We start from the raw sequence: 25,460 nt of genomic DNA on the forward strand, positions 1-25,460 counted from the left end.
CCTACTGTGAGCTGATTCAAGCACACCATTGGAAAGGGCTAGCCATGCCAACATCCATGGTCCCTCACCTCTGTAAGGAGTGGACACAGATGTCTCTTTATATCTCTTCTTCAGAGTCAACCTTGGCTTGATTATTTTATTGTATTACCATTCAATTTGAATTCTTCCTTTTGATGGATGTTCCTTCTATTTCTACCATAATAGTCATTATGTCTATTGATTTCCTGGTTCTGATTACTTCACTTTGTGTCAATTCTTATATGTCTTTTCAGGCTTCTTTGTAGTGATCATGTTTACATTCATTACAACATAGTTATATTCCATTTTATTTATGTATCACAATTTGTTTAACTGTTCCCCAATCTAGGGATACTTGTTTTGTTTTTAGTTCTTTGTTTCCCTTGCCCTCACAAAAAAGAAAAAATGAGCGAAAGGGTATGGACATTTTAAGACACTTTCCCCAGAATTCTAATTTGATTTCCAGAATAGCTGGACTAATTCACAGCCTTCCCAAAATACACGATTGAGCTCATCTTGCTATATCTACCCCAAACACCAACTATTTCTATCTATTGTTGTTTTTTTTTCAGGGTAATGAGGTTTAAGTGACTTGCCCAGGGTAACACAGCTAGTTAAGTTTCAAGTGTCCGAGCCTGGATTTGAACTCAGGTCCTCCTGAATCCAAGGCTAGTGCTTTAAGCACTGTGCCATCTAGCTGCCCCTATTTCCATCTATTGTAATCTTTACTATTTTTCCCCCATGGCAGGTGAAACATCAGGATTATTTTGATTTACATGTCTCATTAACAAACTTGAAAAGAATTTCATATGTTTGTTAATCACTTGCAGTTCTTCATTTAAAAACAATTTATATTTTTGATTACTTCTTTACTAGGGAATGAAATTTTGTCCTATATATTTTTGTTATTTACCTATATATCATGAATGTTTTATTCACACTAGATAATATTGAAATCTTTACCCATTTCTTGTCTTATTCTGGTTGTATTAATCTTCATGCAAAACTTTTTCATGTTTATTTAATTGAAATGACATTTTTTATCATTTATAATTGATTCTATCATATGTTTGGTTAAGAATCCATTTCTGCCAATGACTGGGAATGGCATATGATCTACTCTTTTAAATTTTTTATAGTATAATCTTTAATATCTAGGTCATATATCCATTTTGAATTTGTTATAAAATATGGGGCAAGATATTGGTCTTGATTCAATATCACTCACATACACAACCCATCACTTAAACATTTTTCAATCACACTTAAAAAAAATTGAGCTTAATTTCTTTAAGACCCCTTTCAATTCCCCCAAGCAATTCTTGTCAAATCAGTAATTCTTTCTTAGATGATTTATGTTTTGGGAATTGTCAAACACTGAATTATTTAGTTTAATTATTTCTGATTCTTCATTGCTGAGTTTGTTCCATTGATGTACTTTTAAAAATTAACTATTAATAAATTGTTTTGATGAATATTGCCTTAAAATATAGCTTGAAGTCTAGAAGTGCTATTACCTTTTATTCTGACCTTTTCCATGATTTCCCTTGATAGTCTGAATCTTTCAACCTTCCAAATGCATATTGTCATTATTTTCTCTAGCCTTTTAAGTGGCTTATTAGTATAGTTGGTCTACTACAACTGTGAATTAACTTTGGAAGCATTGCCATTTTTATCACTGGCATGGGTCAATACGAACATTGGATATTTCTCCAGCATTTTATCTTGTTCTTTATTTAAGGAGAATTTTATACTTGTGATTACATAGATATTAGACGTGCTTTCACAAATAACTTCTAGATATTTTATGCCTTTGTGAGTTATATGTAAAGAAACTTCCTTTTCTATTATCCTATTTAATTTTTTCTTTCTATATAGAAATGCTATTGATTTTTGTGGGGTTATTTTGTAGCCTAGAACTTTACTGAAACAATTGTCTCAATTAATTGTTGTTGTTGTTGTTGTTGTTGTTTTGTTGCTTATTCCCTAGGATTTGTAATCAGATCACTATGCCATCTATGGATTCTTTTTTTCTCTTTGGTTTTCATAAAGCTCTTGATTTTATTCTTTTGTCATAGAAATTACTAGCATTCCTAGGACTATGTGGCAAAAAGGGAAACTTTGCTTTGCTAATGTATTTATTGGAAAAGTTTCTCATTTCACATAAAGCAATCTTTTGTTTTCAGAGTTTTATTTTTTAAGAACCCTAAATACATGTAGTTTTAGAAGCTTGTTTTCAATATGATTAATTATAGCAATTGTCTTCTTAATACCGAATTATTCTTCCCCTCTTTGTATAAATGAAATGATTATAGTAAGTGATTTTGGGGACAAATTGCTATCATCTTTTAGTCAGTATATTATGTCAGTTTTTGAATAGATAATAATGATTTTTTCTTTCCTTCTTTAAACTTCACTATCATAGGTATTAGAACTATATTTGTCTCATAAAAGGAAGGTAGAATATTTTCTTTCCTGATTTTTGGGGATTTGTTTGTCTATTATCAGTAATAATTACTCATTATAAGTATGATGTTTCTCCTAAAAATTAATCTGGTCCAGGTTTTTAAAAAAAACATTTGCTTTAGAATTACTTTAATATTCTTCTAAGATTATACACACATATACATACATATATATATATACACACATATAAATTCTGTGAATTTAGGTATTTTTGTTGATAAGTATTTATTTTGAATTCTTAGGTTTGTTGGTAAATGATTGTCTAATAATTTTTTAAATTTCTTCTGGGTTTGTTGTGATTTTACCTAGTTATTTTTTATTTGGGTAATTTGATTTTCCTCTGGGTAGAATTTATGAATTTTGCTATTGCTCCAATAAACCTGCATTTATACCTATTTATCACTTTGTAGGCTTTTCGTTTTCCAATTAATCAATTTCTCCTTTAATTTTCAAGTTTTCCTTCTTATTCTTATTGTTAATGGCATAGTCCTTCTTTTCCCCCCCCTTTTTAAAATTTATATTTTAGGGATATTATTTTTCTGCTTGGGACTCCTTTAGCCACATCCAAAATTTTTGGAAGCTGGTTTCATTGTTATCTTTGTCTTTCAAATTGTTTTCCCCACTTTTTGGCCTATTCATTATTTAGGATTTTATTACTGTCTCCTTTTAAAATCTGTGCATTCTGCCTTTGCTCCCTCAGTTTATCACCATTTTAGTGTGTTTTGGTCTGGAAAGGATTTAAAATTTCTGCTTTTTGTATTTATTTGAAATTTATCTGTTTCTTATCACATTCTTTTTGTAAAGTGTCATGTGCTGCTGTAAACATGCATATTCTTTAATGGTCTCATTCACAAGGCAGCATAAATCATTTACCTCTAAATTCTTCAGCTGTGTCATAAGTTTATTATTTTTTCTCTGTTATGAGTATCTTCCAAGAGACTCTGCAGTGTTTCAGGGGTTCATCTAACCAGTACAATATTATCTTGAAACAGGAACATCTGGAGCTTCTAACCATCCTCAATAAATTTCCTTTCAACTTTGATTCTATATTAGATATCCTCCTAGACAAGGACTAAAACTTCTGGCAAACATGTTTTATCATTGTGTAATTTAAATTTCTAAATGTAGGTTCTAATCTGTCCCCCCCCTCCCCAGTTTTGGGGGGGAAACTGACTAAAATCACTGATAAACAAGTTTAAGTTTTTAAGGGTTTATTGAAAGATAGTAAAGAGAAAGATTGAGAATAGAATTCCTACAACCCGGCAATCCTATCTTTTCTCAACTTCCCTGTGAAGTCCTCTGGAGTCTAGATTCCACCACGGCCAGGTCAGGAACCAAAAGAGAGCAAGCTTCCTGCACAGGCTCAGTCCTCCTTCCTGTCCCCTCCCAGAAATGGGAGGTTCTTCAAGCTGATTGGTTGACTGGGCCAGAAGGTGGTCAAAGTTCAAAATTCTTAGCTTCTGAGAATCATGCTTTCTTTAGTACCAGCCAGATGTGCTTACAATCTAGTTAACTACAAGTCAATAATCCAGTCAGTCGCCTTATCCAATTCAATCAGTTTAAATCTCCAGGTGGGTCCCTGGATCCATTAGCTACACACACATGAATCTAATTTAGCAACTCCAATCTTCTCAAAAACTAAAGAACTGTCACTTTAATAAGAATAGTCTACTAATATTGCTCTGTGATAGTCAGCATAAACATAATGATAACTGAAGAATTGAAAATGAAAGCAATGGAGAACTACATGGTGGGTGTGAATGGCTGCAACCTATAACAAAGAACTTCAAAAAACTGGATTCAAATATGTTGTCAGGAAAACATCATTGAAAAAAGAAGATGGAATTATGGTGAGTAGCAAAGTGCTATACTAGTGTTCTCATGATATCTAGAGAAAGTGAAGAAATCCCCTAGTATATTGGACTGATGTCTGATGGAAAGCTTATGAGAGGACAGGGACAAGAGTTACACAGGATACGATGGACAGGTTTGGTAAAGTTGTCAAATTGTTGGAGGGAACATCCAAATCAATGAGGTCACACAGATTTCAGTGTTTGAGTATTTTACTAGGGACTCAGAATTAATTTATAGTTACACTGCAATCATCTTTCCTACATTTTGACTTCTCCAGTTCATCCTCATAATTTCATATTCTTTTCAATCATACTTCCTGCCTTTCTTAATGATCACATTACTTCATATCCCTTTCTTATGTATTTTTAACTTTCCAGTCCCTGATCTTACATGAAGATATTACTACTAAGGGCTCAATTTCACATGCCACTAAGTTGGACATGACAGTATAGTCTGTGGGGAGATTTTTTGCTCCAGTTTCCACTGAAAGGCCAGTTTACTCATTTATATTGATGAGTTGGAAAGTTATAAAATTTCCACATCTGATGGTCTTAGCACCTTATCTACAGTTTGGTAAAGTATACATTATGTTATTTCTTGGTATCATTTCAAATTCAGATAGGCTTCTCTTTCCTTCCCCAACGCTTTTGTTTATTGCTTGATCAGATTTTATGTCTATAGTTACCCTCTCTTCTATCAAAATTCTTCTTCTGTCTGATGTAATCAAACTGTTGCTATCTTTTCTTAGCTCAAAAGCCTTTGTATGGATGTACTTTCTCTGTCCTTTCTCAAGTCATTTTAGTCTTTTCCATTTCCAGTCAAATAATATTTCATCTTCATTTACATTTGTAACCATACTTATCAAATCCCACATGTAATGATCAAACAAACTTACCTTTTAAGGAAATTTCCTACTAGTACAAATACTAAAATTGTCCTTCAATGCTGATTGACAACTCAATGCTTCTGGATAACCTAATATCAACAGTAGAGTCTAAATATCTATTAACTGTTTTGGAGAATTCTCTTAATAATGACATATTGAGGATCTCAAAGATTCAAATGGATGACATTGATATGTTTATTCTCTCCAATTATGTAAGTCATAATTCATCCATCACTGACTATTATGTGGCTCTTTTCCATAAACTCCCATAAGTCTACCACAGAAGCCCACTCAGCATGCTGGGAGCCTTATTCAATTTATCTTGCCATTGAAAGATAAAAGTGGAAAATATACTCTGCCACTGCTCTTTCCATTTGTCCAGCCCACCTTGTAAATATTTCTTTGATGATATCTTTTACATTGCTTCTTTAGTGAATGAATGATATGAATGATGAGCCAGGAAAAATGATTGAGAAGTACTGAGCACATGGGAAGGAGAAGAACCAGGAGAAAGTAAATCCATGAAAACTCAGATGATAGAAAATATTCATGGCATTGAACAATGTCAAATATGTACAAATGTCATGAATTTATGAAGAATGAAAGAAAACAGAGAAAAATGGGGAACACTATAGTCTTCAAAGAATGGTCATAATCCCAAGGCCCAAAATGATCCTTAGATGTAAAAAGACTTGCAGAAGGCTGTATTCCAAGATAGGTAAGAGCTCAAATTTCAGGTAAAGTTAAAATTGGCTATTCAAACTCATACTAGTAAATAGACTTTGCCATATATAGGGACACTAACATAAATATTATATTTCTTTTGTCTTGAGAAAAAAAGAAGCCAAACAATCTATTCAAAGCATGAGATCTATTAGATATGAGAATTTTGCCTGAATAATTTGGAAAGGTAGAGAAAATTACTATATTAGCATATAACTCATCTTTGAGTGGATAGATTTCTTATGTTTATTAAATATGATCAACAATATAGTGGTACAATATATTTCTAGGTCTTCAAGGACATGAAGGGATGGAATTAAAGCAGTTTGATAATGATGTTTAGAAGTATAATGAATCTAAGCCTTCTATTTTTCAAACCTCCAAGATTCCCTTTAAGATCCAGTTAAGAAATACAAGATAAGATAGATCCAACAACTAAACACCTCATTAACAGTATCCTTATTTTTACCTAATAGTAGTTAAAGGGGCTGTCATTCTATCACAAAGTAGAATATTTCCATATAGAACCATCAGTGGAAGCAATACAAGTATCTGACAATAGATGTACTATTTGGAATAGCCAAGAGAATATTAACTTTGTCTCCAAGGCATTTTGCTTTTTGCTTTTTGTTTTTTGTTTTTTGTTTTTTGGTGAGGCAATTGGGGTTAAGTGACTTGCTCAGGGTGGCACAGCTGGTAACTGCCAAGTGTCTGAGGCCAGATTTGAACTCAGGTCCTCCTGAATCCAGGGCCATTGCTCTATCCACTGTGCCACCTAGCTGCCCCCAAGGCATTTTTCATCACAAGGCTTTAAAGCATCATTCACTGTTATCACTAATGCTTGTTTCATTAACTCCTCAATTCTGGAGTTGAATTTAAACAATCTATTTCTTTTTTTTTGAAAATGTAATTAATATTTCTTTATAGTTAGAAAAACTTGTGTTATTATTCATATATTTGACACAGGACACTTGTAAATCAACCATTTAAACCCAATATGTTAATTAGAGGTTGATTATACTACCTCAACTGTATTGAAGAGTTCAGGAAGGAAAATAAGTAGAGATCAAACTGGAATATATTTTAAATAGGCAAGTTTGCTACTAAACTAAGGAATTTGGACTCTCATTTATAAACAGTGGGAGGCACAAAGGTTTTTGAGGGAAATGACCAAAAGGGTTTTTTAGGAAGATCAATTAAATAGTGACATATAAGTTAGATGGGCAGCAAGGTAGCACAGCGGGTAGAATGCTGGGTCTGGGGTAAGGAAGAGTCATCTTCCTGAGTTCAAATCTGGCCTCACACATTTACTATCTTGTGACCCAGGGCAAGTCATTTCACCCTGTTCATCTTAGTTCCTCATGTGTAAAATGAGCTGGAGTAGGAAATGCAAACCACTTCATTATCATTGCCAAATAAACCCCAAATGGGGTCATGAAGTGTTGGACAGGACTGAAATGATTGAACAACAACAAAAATATATGTTAGATTAGATGAGAGAGACTCTCAGCACCTCAGGATTATAAATAACCTTAGTAACCACTTTATTGAAACTAAGTACCTAAATAAGTCCTAATTTTCAATAGCAGCCATCCAGCTTCTATCTAAAGATATTCAATGAGGTGAGATACACTTATAAAATAAGGCAGCACATTCCACTTTTGGGTAGCTCCAACTACTTGTAAAGTTTTCCCTTTTGCTGAGTCACAATTGACCTTCTACCCATTACTCCAGGTCTCTCTAGGCACAAATATAATAAGTGATGCCTTTTCCACATAATAGCATTTTAGTGACTTGAACAAAGCCATCATGTCCCCCAAATTTCCTCTTTTCCAAGTTCAACCTCCCCAGGTTCATCAGCTGTCTTATATGGCCTGGAGTCAAGGCTCTTCATATTGGTTGTTCATTGCTGGATGCTCTCCAGCTTATCAATCTCCTCTCTAAACAATGACATTGAGAACTGAACACAATACTCTGGATTAGTCCTTACCAGAGCAGCATACGTGTCAATCTCTTCTCTCTTCTTGGAACTTAATCTTTCTCTTCAAGATGCTAAGCTTATATTAATTTTTAAAAAATTATTGAATAAAACAAACATTTCCATTACATAGGACAATAAAAAGCTGATTTCACATGTGGTTGTAAATCTACTATGGACAAGTTGGTATTCCTTTCAAATATACAACAGAATTATCATGCAAATCTCTTTGCTTTTCTTCCTCCCTCCCTCTCCTAGAGATAGCTACCATTAGATACAAATAGGTATACATGTGTATATCTATATATATTGTTTGTCCTTTGTTCTCAAAGAAGACTATGACAAATGTCCTGACTTGCACTGAATTGGATTTAAGCAAGGGAGGGCTGTGCAAGGTCACCAACCTCACACTCTCCTCCAGAGCCATCTGGGTCCAGTGGCAAGACATATGTCAGGATGCCTGGAGATGGCCCCAGATGTTTTAAGACAATTTGGGGTATGTGGCTTGTCCAGAGTCACACAGCTAATACGTGTCTGAGGTGAGATGTGAATTCAAATCCTTTTGACTCCAGGTCAGTGCTTTATCCACCGGGCCACCTAGTTGCTCTAATTATACTGATAGACTTCTATATCTCTATATTTGTATGTATGTATGTATATAAAATTAACTTTCACATTATCTTATTGGTGCATGTTGAAATTGCAGCCCACTAAAACTGAAAATCTTTTGCAAAAAAGAGTTTAATCACATCTTCTGTATTTTTTTGCTTGTGAATTCCATTTCTTAAACATATAAAATTTCATTTCATTAATCAGTTCAGCCCAATGCTCTAGCCCATCAAGCAAGTATTTTTCTTGGATCCTAACCATGATTCATTGTATTAGTTATCTTTCCTAGGTTTGTTATTTGATAGGCATATCATTTATGTTTTTATTGAAGTCACTGGAAAAAAAAGTTAAAGAGTATAAGGCCAAACACTCAGATTTCTGGGTCACTCAATGAAACCTCCTTCTAAGTTTACACTGAACTATTAATAACTACTGGTTAAATCCAGCTAGTTGAATTCATCTAATTGTGTCAGAAGCTAAGATCCCCTGCCAGCTTTTCCACAATAATTGTAGGAAATACTGAGATAATTCATCACTGACTTGCTAAATATAAGTAAAAAATATTTACAGTATCCCCCTGAGCTACTGGTTAAATCATTCTGTCAAGAAAAGATAAAATGTTAGGCCTGTATCCCTTGTTGTTGATGAACACATCCTAGTTACTACTAATAATCATACTAGTGGCAATTATCATCATGATCATGCTGCTGATGACAGAATTTATACATTGCCTTAAAATTTGGAAAGTACTTTACGAATATTGTTTCATTTAATCCTCACAATAGCTCTGGAAAATAGGCTATTATTTTCCTCCTTTTGCCAATGAAAACAACAACAACAAACTGAGGTAGCACAACTAATAAGTGTCTGAGGCTGGATTTGAATTTAGAGCTTTCTAACTCCAGGCCAGGTGATCGATCCCCTGAAACATGTAGTTGCCTCTTTAGATGACGACTGCCATAGAAAGGAGACCCATTTTGGGGTTACTGTAGCTATCCAGGTATTAAATTAATTTTGCTGGTGTAAATAATTGTGCTAGGCACTAGAAGATATTCCAAGTTTATTTGTGGGAGTAGAGATGGGAAAAGAATGGTCAGAAGCAAGAGATATTTTTCTTTAAGAATCAAAAAAAAAAATCCCCAAAAACCCAACACAACCAAGTGACCAATCAGAAGTGAGAGGTAAGAAGCAGGATGAGAAAGGAATAAAAGATGATAGGATTCAAGTTTTGATCCATTTTGAATGGGAGGATGAGGATAAAACAGAAAGAAGTCAGGAAGAGGAACTGGATTTTTGTTTGAGGTAGGTGTCAGAGTTGACTCAGTTTCAAGTTTGGAGAGCAAGAACAATCTCAGGGGCTCTGGAGAAGAGGTCTGCAAACTTTGACATTACCAGTAACATATATTACAAACCCGAAGTATCTAATCTTCATTATTTTGAATTAGAGAATAACTCAGAGTTTGCTTTCAGAATTATGTGTTGGACAGAACATAAATAAAAAAAAAACAATAAACTGAAAACAGTTGGCCTGAATTGGATAAATCCAAGAACATCAATTACTTGGAGAAAATCTGCTTTTTTGACAATAACAGCCTGGAAAAATGGAAAAAGAGTTCAATGGAAATTAACTGTAGATCAGCATCTTAGACAGCTCACAATGAGCTCAAAATGGAAATGTGGCTTGTAAATAAAAGGTCATATCACTTTTTTAAAAAAGGGAAGAGTTGAAAATGCAAATTGTTCATATAAAAATAAAAAAAAGGTGAGCCTACAACAATTGCCGAAAAAGAGGCAATTATCAAAAATTATTTTGCCCAATTATATAAAAAACAACACAGAGGATATAGATGATTACTTCCAAAAATATAAAATAACCAGATTAACAAAGTAAAACATAGGTCATTTAAATAACCCAATATTAAAACAAAATTTGAATAAGTCATAAATGAACTCCCCAAGGGAAAGCAAAAGAAAACAAAACTGTAGGCCCAAAAGGATTTACAAGTAAATTCGATTAAAAATTCAAAGAACAATTAATTCCAATACTACATAAACTGTTTGCAATTATAAAAAAGGACACATTTCTAATTGCTTCTGTTATGCAAACAAGACCTTGACATATCAACCAGGGAGAGACAAAGCAAAGAAAAAAATGGGGAATGGGAGGGGGTGCCTTTCAAAATTATGGCTAAGGGAAGAATTGCTACCCAAATAAGGATGAAAAGGAATTATAAAAGGATAATTGTGATTACAGAAAACTTAAAAAAGTTTTCCATGAACACAGTTAATCATTGGAAATGGTTGAGTGTTGACCCTTACTAGCTGTGTGAAGTTGGGCACGTCACTTAAACCTCAATGCCTTGTAAAAAAAAAAGAAATGGTTTAGTGGAAAATATTTCAATGAAACATCATTGATTGGGGACAGATAGGTGGCACAGTGGATAAAGCACAAGCCCTGGATTCAGGAGGACCTGAGTTCAAATCCAACCTCAGACACTTGAAACTTATTAGCTGGGTGACCCTGGGCAAGTCACTTAACCCTCATTGCTCTGCAAACAACAACAGCAACAACAACAAAATCATTGATAAAAATATCTGATGTTACAGATGTATAAATAAATGTTTCTATATGTATAAAGTATGCACATATGTACACAAATAAACACATGTGCAATACATATATACATAGATTGTACATGTGTGTATATATATATATATATATATACATACATAAGTAAATACAAAATTGACATATGACAATAACACTCACTCCTGAATGGATAAATGCTCAAAACATCTGAACACTTCTCCAATTTGTGAATAAATAATTTTTTAAAAAAAGAATAGGCAGCCTTTTCTGTTCCCTTCTGACTTCATTGCTAGGTTGGAGATTTCATGTGAACAATCTGCTCTGTTTTGATTATTCTCACCTTATGTTAGATCTTACTTGGATACACTGTGGATTCATCAAAGTCAGAATAAGGTACATAAACAAATATCTACAAGAATATACAAAAACAGATTTCATAAATTCACAACAGTAAAAATAGAAACCACTGGACCCCAGAGGGACTAAGTTAAGAGCAATGAAAAGATTGAAAGTAGCAAGGAAGATAGGAGGCTGAACTCTCTTGACACCCATGGGGGTCCTAAGTGGAAGGGAGATGGTCGTTTGTTGTAGAGGGGACACTTTTCATGTTTGAGTCAGATCAGATTGCCTCTCATGGTCTGTAAAGTTTTAGAATCCTGCGACTACACAAGGCCAGCTTGATGTGGTGACCAGAGAAGCAGTTGTGAAGCCTGGAAGACAACTTCAATTCCAGCCTCTGATAGTTGCTGGCTGTGTGATGCTGGATAAGTCACTTAACTTTTCAGTACCCCAGGAAACTCTCCAAGACCAGAAATTCCATATAAATCACTAAAATGCATCTAACAGAATTTTCCTTATCTCACATTTCCTTAAAACATTTAGCATTTATATAGTGCTTGAAAATTTTTGGAGTGTGGGTACTATTATTATCTCCAATTTGCAAGTAGGAAAACTGAGGCACAGAGAAATTAAGTGATTTGCTCAGGTTTTCACAGCTAGGAAGTATCTGAAGCAGGATTAGAACTAAGGTCCGCATGATTCCAAGGCCTGTGCTTTGTACACTGATATTTAGCTGCCTGTAAAAAATGAATGGCTCTTGACACAGTGGATAGAGTGCCAAGTTTGAAATCAATAAGACATCTTCCTGTGTTCAAGTCTGGCCTCAAACACTTTCTTACTAGCTGTGTGACCCTGGGCAAGTCACTTTATTCACTTTGCCTTAATTACTCCTCTGTAAAATGAGCTGGGAAAGGAAATGATAACAACTCTACTGTCTTTGCCTAGAAAACTTCAAATGAAGAATCAAGACACAACCAAAATGACTGAAGAACAACAAAAACAATAAGGAATGCTTATAAAAATGATATCATAGGTACTAATCCATATCCCTACCTTTTTTTTTTTTTTAGTGAGGCAATTGGGGTTAAGTGATTTGCCCAGGGTCACACAGCTAGTAAGTGTTAAGTGTCTGAGGCCAGATTTGAACTCAGGTACTCCTGACTCCAGGGCTGGTGCTCTATCCACTGTGCCACCTAGCTGCCCCCCTAGCTTCTTAATGTAGAAACTCCTAAACTTTTTCCAGAATATTTTTACTTTAAAAAAGAAAATGTTAAATAGCTACAGGAAGGGTGATTGTATTATATTCAATAAACCAATTCAATATGTCTGAACCTCCCATTGAAATCAAAGTCTCACATCTCTCTTTAGAAATGAAAAATAGATATTCTTCCCAGAAGTCAGAGCATATTTTCAAAGTTGCTAGCAATCCCCATGTCAAAATCTCTTAATATAAATAACCAGCCTTCTTCTGAAGAACCTCTCCTTTGGCACATCAGCTGGACCTCACTGGGCTTGCAAATAATGGTTTGTATTTGCCTTTGGCAGCTAATCTCCTGTGAAGCAGGTCAATGATACTACTCTATCAATCTGTTGAAAAAAAGAGACCCCCCATTCTAGCAGATAGTGTGCAAAAAAACCAGGTAGGTGTTTTATGTGTCTATCCAGTCCCTTCTTGCCTACTGGTTTTCCAAATTCCTCATTTGCAAAAATGAAGAGGATGGCACAAAGACAACTCATCAGGCATTTCTAAATCTATCCTTCCTCATTTGTCTAAAGAGCTCTTATTTCCTAGGACACATAATGGTTGTTCAATTGCTTTTAATGGGGACTCAGGAGGTGGAGTGGTGTTCAGTAGAACACAATACAGAACAGATTCCCATCCTATACACAGAGGGCTGGATTTGGACTGAAGCAGCCTTCGTTCAAATCCCAGCTCTAAACCTTATTACCTGTTTGACTTTGGGAAGATTAATTAACCTTCCTGGTTGTCAGTCAGAATGAAGTCAAGACACATTGATGAAATACCTACTATGTGCCAGGCACTGTGCTAAGCACTGATGATACAAAGAAGGTAAAGCAAACCATTAACTAGTCCCTTCTTTGAATTAGCTCAAAGTCTAAGATGGAAGGCAATACAAAACAACCAGGTGTAATCAAGACATATGGAGGCTAAAGTAGAGATAATCTCAGAACATTAAGGGGACCTGGGAAGGCTTTTGCAGAAGGTTAAACTTGAAGGAAGACAGTGAAGCCAAAGAGGTGCATATGAAGAGGGAAAGAATTCTAGGCATGGAGAACAACCAATGAAAATGCTAGAATTAGGAGATGGAAGTATCTTGTGTGAAAAAGGAGGCCAGTGTTACTGGATCGCAGATTATGTGCAAAGGAATACAGCCTAAGAAGACTGGAAAGTAGGAAGGGGCTGGGCTCTAAATGGCCTTGTAAGGCAAATAGAGGATTTTATATTTGATTTCGGAGTCAATAGGGCCTCATTGGAGTTTATTGAATTTGGGGCGGGGGGGGTACAACATCATTAAACCTTCATTTGAAGATCACTTTGATTTCCTCATATGTAAAATAATGAGGAGGGAGTTGGGCTGGGTGCCTTCTAAAATCTCTTCCAGTCCTAAATCTATGAGGATGAGAACATTAGAAACACACGCTCCTACACAATCACATGTGCTTTAAGAATATTTTCCTAGAAATACCAAAGCTTGAGGAAAGACAAAGAAATGGATGCATGATAACTGAAGGGATTTTGGGCAGGGGGGGGCGGGGGGGGTCTTAATCACAGGTAATACAAAGCATCAATAGACAAATACATTTTAACTAGAGAGAGTTGGAGGTCGAGAAAGTAGACTCGTCAATAGGCAAGTAGCTGGCCCATTCAAGGGCCCTTAAGGAAACTTCTTCCTGTCACTGGTATGCTAGTATACCTGAGCAGAACACAAACTTTTAGCTTTAGAAAAATGCATCATCAGCATTTTTTAGAGACGAATTTCTTGGCTGGCAGCAAAACCATTGAGCTGCTTATTGAGCTAAAGAAAATGATGACATAAGGGAAAAACCACAAAACCCTGGACAGAACCTCAGTGAAAACTGTTGAAATGTTTTCCCAATGGTCCCAAATGATTACAAATGCCAATACTGTATCTCCTCCCAATTACTTCCAATGGCAGAGGAAACAAATCTCCATTACACTGAATAGGATGCCTCCTTGGTCTCCCTTAGACTCCAATCTCTATTTAAATTGGGTCTATTTTTCTGAGGAAATAAAAGAAGTTCTCTTAAGGTAAATTCCGATGTAGAATATTTTAGATAGAATCCACAGATAATTCTTTTAATCTTCTTGTTTCCTGTACCCACAAGGTACAATGGAATATTCACTGGGATGGAATCCCAGCCCTGTCACTTACTACCTGTGTGACCTTGGCCAAGTTACTTCACCTCCATGGGCCTCAGTTTCCTCATTTATAAAAGAAAGAGGTTGGAGCAGATGGCTTCCATGGCACTTCCCAAGTCTAAATCTACAGCACAATCCCATAATTCACTGATTATAAGCAGACTGAACCTTCACAGTCAACAATTGGGCATATTTATCGCTGATGTACTAAAATTATATTCCCCATAGTAAACAGTCTCAAAATGCACTCCATCTGTCAATGTTTTCCCAAAACTGTACAAACCTTCCTTTTTGTCTTCTGGAGTCAGCTTCACTTTTGTGTCTGTTATATCCTTGAATGAGGCCAGGAAAAGTACCACATCTCCTTTCTCATTTTTGATAGGGACGATGTCTAAGAGGCACCAAAATGAAGATCCTGCAATGGAAAGCAAAACAAAACAAAACAAAAATCTTATTAATTTAATGAGTTACTTTTTTTATTTCTCCGTAAGGAGAAAAATAAGCTATATAATCTGCCTTCAACTAACATAATTCTAGAGAGAGAAAAAAACCAAACAACACAACACATTTTATTTTAAAGGTAAATCACCAAGACCCACAGATGTTTAGCTTACTTGAATCTCTTTGCAGCATTAATTCAAACACTGCCTTTGGAAATCAGTCATTCATAGAAACACAGCATTTATCCATATGATTCTTTTTTTGTTATATAATTCTTACATTCTTCATTTTCATTACATTTTTGATTTGATCTCTGCTTGACGTTGGGACACTCCATTTTAAGGGACTTTCTCATACTGAGCACATGCTGATATATGAAGAATCCTGCTAACAAGGTGAGGTTTTTTTTTTCCTCTTTCTTTATATGAACTAAACAATTAAGTCTAGCTCTGCTATCTTCTGTAAGTAGGTGACCCATGTTGACATCATCTTCATCATTATTGTCATTATCATCACTCATTAACTTTTATGTGGTACATAGAATGATTACTTAGGCTTTATATTTATGTTGACTTTCAGTCATTTCAGTTGTTTGCAACTCTTTTTGATCCCATTTGGGGTTTTCTTGGCAAAGATACTGGAGTGGTTTGCAAATTTCCTTCCCCAGCTCATTTTACAGATAAGGAAACTAGGGTTTAAGAGACTTGGCCAAGGTCACATGGCTCCTAAGTGCCTGAGGCCAGATTTGAACTCAGATCTTCCTGACTCTAGCCCTAGCACTTTATCTGCTGTGCCACCTAGCTGCTTTACATAGGTTATTTTATTTGGTTTATAATGTGAGGTAGATGCTATGATTATTCCTTTACTATAGATGAGGAAACTAAAGAAGAGAACCTAAATGACTGGCCCAGGCTTATAAACTAGTCATTTTCTGTGGCAGAACTTTGATAGAGTTCTCCCTGCCTATGGGTCTATTACTCTGGCTATTCTACCATACTGCGTCTCTAAAAGTAGATCGATAACAAAAAATCAAGCCAAAATGTTTCAGTTTAAATGCAGATTTCTGTGTCTTTTATGTAGAAATAAAATGCTGATGGCTGCACTAGATTTTTGAACTGGATTTCTGATGATATGGAAAATCAGGAAACATTTCCTTAACATTTTAATAGTAGTGATTGCTCTATGCCTTTATCTTTATTTTTTAGAGTATCTTCTTTGAACTTAGAGGTATTCAGAAGGGAATTTGAGGAAATAAAATGTCTGACTGAAATTGTATTGAGTAATATCCTGCAGTGTTGATGGTCATCAGACAGACTATGTTGTGAAATAGATGGCTCAGGTCTACTTTATTGAGCTCAGGAGATTACTCTGCTAATTTTAGCTCTGGTTAAAATTTAAGACTATCTAAGCCAAACCAATCATGTGGCTAGGAAATATACAATAGGTAGAGCCTGAAAAATGGACAGAAAGTTTTGGAGTAATGAAGGGGGCACAAAGATGTCAACAAAGGTGAAAGGCAGGAGTCAATAACAAGCACAATTAGGAGGTTTAGCTTATTCAAGCCCTTTTAACAACTTTTGTGACCTCAGGCAAGTTATTTGACTTCTCTAGCCTTTGGGTTCCTTTACAAATAAAAGAATAAGGTGGAACTGGGTTTAAAAAGCATGGGATTTAGAGTAAGAATACTGAGCCCAACAATACACATGACCTTTTGAGTCATTATAAATTCTTGAACCTAACTTACCTCATCAATAAAATGGAAATAATAATTGTCCTTCCTTTTTCTAAAGGCTGTTGTGAAGATCATATGAGGGTACTCCTTGAGGGTACAGTGCTCTAGTCACATAGTAGGTCCTTAATAAATTACCTAAAATGCTCTATAAATCACAAAGCAATGAGAAAATGAAGTTGATGATGATGCTTCTAACTCATGTTTGTATAGAATTTTAAGCTTTACAAAAATATTTATGAATGGTAAGGAATACAAGAATTTTATTTTTAGTTTTATAGATAAGGAAACCGAGGTTCCAAGAAAATTAGCAACTTGCTAAAGACACATACAGCTAACACCAACAGACTAAGTATTTGAAATAAATTATTCTGACTATAAATCTCTTCATTTTTGCATGGTGTGTAATTGGATCTTTGATTTTATCTGTGTAAGGAGCTACGAAGGAGGAATGCTCCCTAAGAGACAATTCAGATATACACCAGCTCTGAATTAAGAGTCTTATAGAGTTATCTAGGGGTACTGAGATGTCAAATAACTTTCCCAGGATCACACAGCCAGTGATCAATGAAGGTCACCAATACTCTTTACATTTCTTCCACAGATTTTCTGTAAAAAATGTGAGCTATTATTATTGTTATCCGAGTGTCACAGTGATATAGAAGATTGGACTTGGGGTTCTGAAGACCTGAGTATGAATTTTCTGCCTCAGACACTTACTAGGCTCTGGGCAAGCCACTTAACCACTCTCTAACTGTGTTTTCTCATCTATAAAATATTAATACCACAACTAATAAACAGCTATCTCAAAGAGTTGTTATGAAAATCAAATGAGATAGCTTGCATAAAGCAATTTGCAAACCTTAAAGTGCTATATAAGTGCTAGCTATTATTAATTATCTGAGTTTAATGACATTTAGTTACACTATTTAAAGCTTGACCACCAAGTACTCTTCTCTACCATCAGCCAGTTCAGAGCAGGAGTGATCTGTTTTCTTGAAAACAACCTTTCTCTCTGTATTCAGGTTAGAGGCATCACTTTTCATAGGAAAATATTTTTATTTTAAAAGGAATTAAAGATAGAGACATACATAGAGAGAGACAGAAACAGAGAGACACAGAGATGGAGACAGAGAAACAGAGACAGGGAGACAGAGAGAGAGGGGTGTCATAGTACTAAATGAAATGAAGACTGAGTAAATAGCTGACCAGCAAACCATTCTTTTCTAACCATCACTTAATGGGTTGTCTGTCTTATATTTCACCTTTTAAAAAATTCCAGAAATCACTCCAAGACATGGTTCTTAATTTGATCATTCTATGGTATTTGGCATTTTGCAAATATAATAAAAATCTTATTAACTTGAGTTTTCCAATTCCAGTTTTGTCAATCTGATCTGACTTTGACAGACTTTTATCTTGGTATTTGTCTGTGGAAGAAAAGTTTTTTATGCAAAACCACGTGGATAAAAATACATAGAACATGTTCAACCTTTACAAAAGAATAAATTGCCTTTTCAGGACTCAGTTCATTAATTATTTGTATTCATGTTAATGTAGAGGTACAACTATGGAAGTCTGAAAAGTTGGAGAGCAAAATCCAGGGTTTTTCAGTCTTGCTTCTCAATATGCTAGAATGGAATGGATGGGCGTAAAAGTCCCAAACCAGGTATTGAAGCCTTTGTGTTACCTAGACTGATTATGCTTCTACATTAATTTTCCTTTTTGTGCCCCAATATTAGTCCTGTGCACTTAGTCTTCAGATCACCGATTCCCTTGAAACTTGTCTATCTTACTTTCAATCTTTCCATCCTGACATTAAAAGAGTTTGACCTCACATTTTACTCCCCAATGCCTATTGTATCCAATGATGCAGAATGCAATTCAACTATCTTTCCATGCTTCTCCATCCTGTGTGACTCTTGTTCATAATTCTGGCTTACAGGATCCTAGATTTGGAGCTAGGTGCGACCTTAGAATTCATTTAGTCCATGAGGCTTCCTATGATCTTGCCAAAATTTATCTACCCAACATGCAAGAGCCCATCATTTCAAAGGTACTAGCAGAACACATGGACTGTCTACTTTTTATCCTTTACCCTCTCATGAGGCCAGTCCTTATTTTCTTTGGATCAGGCATTCCCTTTATGACATCTTTTACCCAAGATTTTTGAAGTGCCTGATTGGAGGGAAGGAATGAAACAAAACATTTATTAAGTACCTAGTATGTGTTAGGAACTGTACTTTACAAACATACTCTCATTTGATCCTCATGGGAAGCTACTATTATCACCTTATTTTACAGTTGAGGAAACTGAGGCAGGCAGAAATTAAGTGACTTGTCCAGGATCACATGGCTAGTAAATGTTTTGAGACTGGATTTGAAATCAGATCTTCTTGACTTCAGGACCAGCACTCTCTCCACTGTGCTCCTTATCTGGTATATGCTGTAGTCTGCTTAAACCCACCATTTGATTCTCCATTGTCTCCTGTGTGAAACTCATTTACAATTCTTTGTAGACTGTTTTGTTGCTTGTCTATCAGTCATATAAGAACACTATAAATTTCAGGATTGTTGACACTGCATGACCTTTCCTTACAGTTTGGTCTCAGAGACCCAAGATCTCATGAATGTATTTCATGATCACAGATTCCTAAAAAAGATCCCCTGTGTATTTCAAATCACAGAGTCTTTATTATCTTGAACTCTAAGAGTCCGAAATAAGAATCATAACATTTCTTTCAAGCCCTTTTCCTAATTCCCTTATCTCCACTGAGAGTGTCATCATCCTGTCAGTTACCCAGGTTCATAACTGGAGTAATCTTTGATTCTTTCCTCTTCCTTGACACTCTTCCTCCACATCGATTCAGTTCTCAAATCATGTGGATTTAGATTATAATACCACAACACCCCTTACATTTATCCCCTTCTTTTCAGTCATTCACATATCACCACTTTTTAAAGTTCTAACACCACCCTTCTAGATTGTAAGAGCTTCCTAATTGGTCTTCCTGTCACTGGTGTCTATCTTCTCCCATATATTCTAAGCCATATAAGATTTCTGTGTGCTTGAAACAGCAGAATCCCTACTCCTGTGAGGTCTCAGGATTTACTGCAGGTGCTGGGGTCAGCCAATGGCCTTCTTGAAAGAGTTCACTATGCCAGATCATATCTTAAGCTTCCATTTTCCTATACTTTTATAGAGGTCTTTGATTATGGAAGCTCAGGAATTAAGAGCTGAATTCCTGTGCTAAGTGTATATAGGGCAGCTAGGTGGTCCATTCAATAGAGTGCTTGACCTGGAGTCAGTAAGACTCATCTTCTGGAGTTCAACTCTGGCCTCAGACACTTACTAGCAGTGAGACCCTGGGTAAGTCACTTAACCCTTTTCCCCTCAGTTTCCTCATCTGTAAAATGAACTGGAGAAGGAAATGGCAAGCCATTTCTGTATCTTTGCCAAGAAAACCCCAAATGGGGTCACAAAGAATTAGACACAACTGAAAAACTACTGAACAACAACACATGTGTATATGCCTCATTCCCAAATATCTTGAGATGAACTTTCTGAGAGAGTGTAAGATATGAGTTCAGCCAAGTGCCAAGGAGCTTTATTACTTTCTTCTTCTGCTATCAGGGTCTAACAACTAGTAGAGACACTAGTACATTTGGGGAACATTGACAATGAGGGCTTGCACAGTCTCCACATTTAGACACTACAGACAATGTGTGCTAAAGTAAAAATCTATCATTTCACCCCTTATATCTTTTTTCTTACTGCTATACAGTCCATATTATCCTTTGTCATTCCATTATACCTTCTAGAATCTAACTGCTGTTAATAATGCCCCCTTTATTCCAAATCTCTTCTCCTCATATTGTGTCCTTATGAAGGAGTTTAGGAATTGGCCTATAGTCTTTCTCTCTGTTCACACTTGAGGACTAGACCATATGTAGTACTTCCCCATTGAAGACTGCCTTCTAGTTTACCAGTTTCCTAAACTTCCATAACCTCTACTTTTATTTCACCCCATTTACACACATAGATGGTAATGATTTTCATTTCATCAGAACCTAAGCTTATTCCACTGACATGATAAAGAATTCTGAAGTTTCTCTTTTCAGGTACCACCTTTTATCTTTAAATCTCTCCTGTTTTACCCCTCCTGAATCTATTTTAACCTTTACTATGACTTCCAGTAGCTCCCAACCTCCTTGTTCTTCCAATCCATTACTGATATGTTAGCCTCCCTCCGTAGACTTGGCCCTTTATGACTTAACTTCTTTAATGATATATTTCCAGACACTCTTCGCTATTATGTCTTGGGTTGTTCCTATCATCTTTCTCCATTTTTACTCATGTAATGCAAAATGGTCGTGGAAGAGGTTATGGAATCACAATGACTGGATTTACTATAAATATATGTTTGCTAATCTGAACTGGGCCCTAATTACTACCTGTCCATCCTTTTATTTTCCCTGAATGATTCTCTATTACACATTTAAATAGTGACCATGCAGAACTCTCTCCTCTCTCCTTTGTCCTGCAGCACTCCTACTCCATTTCTTTCAGTATCTTTTAGTGCCAACACCTCTCCAACTCCATTCCTCAAATCTACCCTTCATCATCTCTCATTCCCTCCCCCTTCCTCTTTTTTTCTACTGAAGGCTACTTCTTTCCCCTAGGTTTTTTATATCACTCCAGCCCATCTCTCTCAAGTTTACCTTTTCTTTTATCTTTTTCTCCCCTTAAATCTTTCTTTATCTTTATCCCTTCATTGTTGCCCATAAACACACCTAGATCTTTCCTAAGCTTAAAAAAAAGCAAGCAACAAAATTATGATTTTGTCTTTCATTCAAATAATTGTCCTAATGTGTTCTCTCTTTTATATAAAGGATTCTCTATATTAATTGCCTCCATTTCATCAGTTCTTACTCACTACTCAATTACTTCCAATTTGCTTGGGACCACAAAATTTAATTGAAACTGCTTTCTTCAAGATTACTGATGGTTATAAATTTAACAAAAATGATTACTACTTGTTTCTAAACTACAAAATAAAATTATTTCTTTTCTTAGTCCTCATCCTTCTTAACTATTCTGTAGCTGTTGATACTCTCTCTTCCTTTGGGATATTTTTCCTTCCTTGGCTTTAGGAATGGTGTTCTTTCTCAGTTTTTGTTTCTTTCTGACTATTACATAACTATTCTAGTCAACATTCTCATCATTTGCTTCTTGCCCATTATGACATCCCCCAAAGCTCTGTCCTTGGCTCTCTTTTCTTCTCCATACTTTTTTTCCCATGGAGATTTCATCAGCTCCCATGAGTTCAATTATCATCTCTTTGTAGATAACTCTCTGCAGTCATATGGTATAGTGGAAAGAATACTGTATTTTAAGAAAGAGGAACTAGATTTGAATCCTAGTTCTGCCTCATTTTACATGTGTAACTTTGGTCATGTCCTTTAATCTCATGGGTCCCAAGTTGCCTCATTAGTAAAATGAAGGGGTTGGACTAGATGATTTCTAAGGTCTTTCCCACCTCTGAATCTAGGATTCTATGACTTTCAAATCAGTATATAGAAGCCTAATCTTTATTCTGAACTCCAGCCTGTATCACCAACTATATGGAATCTCTACCTGGATGTCCTCTGGCATTTCAAGCTCATCTTGCTTGAAACAGAAATCATAATATTTTTTCCTTGCAATCATCCCTGTTCTATATCTATATGAGAATATTTACCCAGACCATTTGATTGCACCAATACCAGTAATGCAGATTCATAACGATTTAAGAATTCTAAATTCTCTCCTATTCCTTCAAACACCATATCCATTACCCTTGTTTCTTTCACATTATCTCTCAAATGCTTCTTCCTACCAATACAGCCTCTACTCTAGTTCAGGTCCTCTAATATAATGGCCTCCTAATTTACCTGATTGTCTCTGTCATGCAAAATGATCAATCATAACCCTAAAACAGATATAATTGTGCTACCCTCACACTCTAAAATCTTCATTGGCTTTCTATTGTCTCTTAAATAAAAAACAAAAGCCTCGCCCAGTCTTTAAAGCCAACCAGAATGTGGACTTTGTCTACCTTTTTCAATGTCATTTCATATTATTATCCTTAATTTCATATTACTCCTTTTCATTCTAGTGAAACTGGTTTTCTAGCTGCCCTTTCCCATCCCCAACAAGAAGATATTTCATCTCTGGCTTCTATATCTTTGTGCAAATGGTCCTCTTTTTGAAATGTTCCCCTTGCTTATCTTCATGTTGCAATATCCTTGGCTTCCTCTAATCGCAGTTCAGGTGCCTCTTGCTATAGGAGATCTTTCCTGATTCCTCCAGTTCCTGCCACACTCTCCCTCTTGAAATTATTTGGTTTTACTTATTAATATAATTTATTTTTATTTACTCCTGTGTATGTTGGAACCTCCCAGTAGCAGTCAAACTCCTTGGTGCAAAAGCTTAGTGAGGAAAATAATGCCTTAAAAATTAGAATTGGGCAGATGGAAACTGATGACTCCATGAGACACCAAGAATCCATCAAGAAAAATATCAAAAGATTGAAAAAAACACAAGAAAATGTAAAATGCCTCCTTGGAAAGACAAATGACCTTGAAAATAGATCCAGGAGAGATAATCTAAAAATTGATATAAAAAAGAGTCTAGAAACTATATACCAGTAAATTATCAAGGATGATGTAGGGGTGGGTTTAATTGATCAAATTGATTGTGAGAGGTCCCACAGAATTACAAGACTCAGTGACTCAGTTTCCCCAGTTTTATTGAAAGATTGATGACCACAGGGTGAGAACCAGGGAGGTGTCTCCAATAGGGGAAGAAAGATGGTTGTATTTATAGAAAGAAAAAAATTGATTGTCTCCTCATTATCTTAATCTCTTCCTTTTGGGAGATTCATGGGAGGTCTTATCCTAATTTGGACTTCCTGGGGTCCCAAGAAAACCTCCAACATGGGTACCTTTTTCCTTGGAGGTGTGCTTTGGGGTTTACACATTATAAGGTGCACCTAAGGACAAATTTGGCCTTTTCTGTGCATGTTCCTAAAGACATGCTTAAACTTGTCAGACCCAGAGGGTTTCTGTTTATAATATCTCTTTACTTAAAATCTGGTTTTGAGGTGTCCTGTCATCTAGGAATATTAGTGGTTATTAATGGTTAATAGTCCCTAGTTACTGTCTTTGTTGATGGTGAGGGTTGATAGGGACAAACCCCCTTGGTTACTGTAAGAACACAAGCCTTAGTTTCTCTGTTAACTCTTTTTAGGTACTACTAATAAGGACTCATGCATCAGTTTATCTGTTAACCCATTTTTGGCTCTTAGCTAGAGCTCAGATCTTAGGTTTGTCTGTTAATCCTTTTTAGCCTGCTCCATCAAAGGAGAACTGCCCTGATATTGAAGAATCAGAGGATAAAATTGTCATTGAAAGAATCCACCAATCACCTCCTGAAAGAGAACCCCAAAAGGAAAACTCCAAGGAATATTGTAGCCAAATCCCAGAATTATCAGGTGAAGGAGAAAATACTACAAGCAGTGAGAAAGAAACAATTTAAATATTATGGAGCCACAGTCAGGATTACACAGGACCTGGCAGCTTCAACATTAAAGGATCATGAGGCTTGAAATATGATATTCCAGAAGGCAAAGGAACTTGATTTACAACCAAGAATCAATTACCCAGCAAAACTGATCAATATCTTTCAGGGAAAAAGATGGACATTCAATAAAATAGGGGACTTCCAAGGTTTTCTGAAGAAAAGACCAGAACTGAACAGAAAATTTGATCTTCAAATACAAGACTCAAGAGAAGTATAAAAAGGGAAATAGGGAAAAAAGTTATTCAAAACTTAAACTGTTTACATCCCTATGAGGGAAGATAATACTTTTAACTCTTGAGATCGGTATCTCTATTAGAGCCTTGTTATTAAATTGACTTTGATGTGATGATAAAGAAATTTAAGAGGCAGAATAAAATGAGAATATATGGAAGAGAGGGAAGGGGAAGTGGAATGGGATTAATTACACCATATGTAGAGGCACAAAAATCCTATTACAACAGAGGGAAAGAAGGGAGGGATGAGCATTGTTTCTACTTTACTCTCATCAGATTTGGTTTGAAGAGCAAATAACATACACACTCATTTTGATAAAGAAACTTAACTTAACCTTTTTTGTTTGTTTGTTTTGTTTTGTTTTTGGTGAGGCAATTGGGGTTAAGCGATTTGCCCAGGGTCACAGAGCTAGTAAGTGTCAAGTGTCTGAGGCCAGATTTGAACTCAGGTCCTTCTGAATCCAGGGCTGGTGCTCTATCCACTGCACCACCTAACTGCCCCTTAACTTACTCTTTAAGCAAGGAAAAGGGTAAGGGGAAAAGGGTGGTACTGGCCAAAGGGACACA

General features: G+C 35.7%; 1 protein-coding gene across 2 annotated transcripts in view; it reads right to left on the reverse strand.

Annotated features, from left to right (window-relative positions):
- The window catches only part of KCNH8 (potassium voltage-gated channel subfamily H member 8), a 418,936-nt gene that overhangs the window by 259,325 nt on the left and 134,151 nt on the right, over nucleotides 1-25,460 (reverse strand). For both annotated transcript variants that reach the window (XM_043967854.1, XM_043967853.1), the window contains one exon: nucleotides 15,150-15,281. In XM_043967854.1, the coding sequence (XP_043823789.1) occupies nucleotides 15,150-15,281 (132 nt within the window). The remainder of the gene's footprint in view (nucleotides 1-15,149; nucleotides 15,282-25,460) is intronic.

The sequence above is a fragment of the Dromiciops gliroides genome, chromosome 5 (genome assembly GCF_019393635.1).
Source record: "Dromiciops gliroides isolate mDroGli1 chromosome 5, mDroGli1.pri, whole genome shotgun sequence".
In the NCBI taxonomy this organism is placed as follows: Eukaryota; Metazoa; Chordata; class Mammalia; order Microbiotheria; family Microbiotheriidae; genus Dromiciops; species Dromiciops gliroides.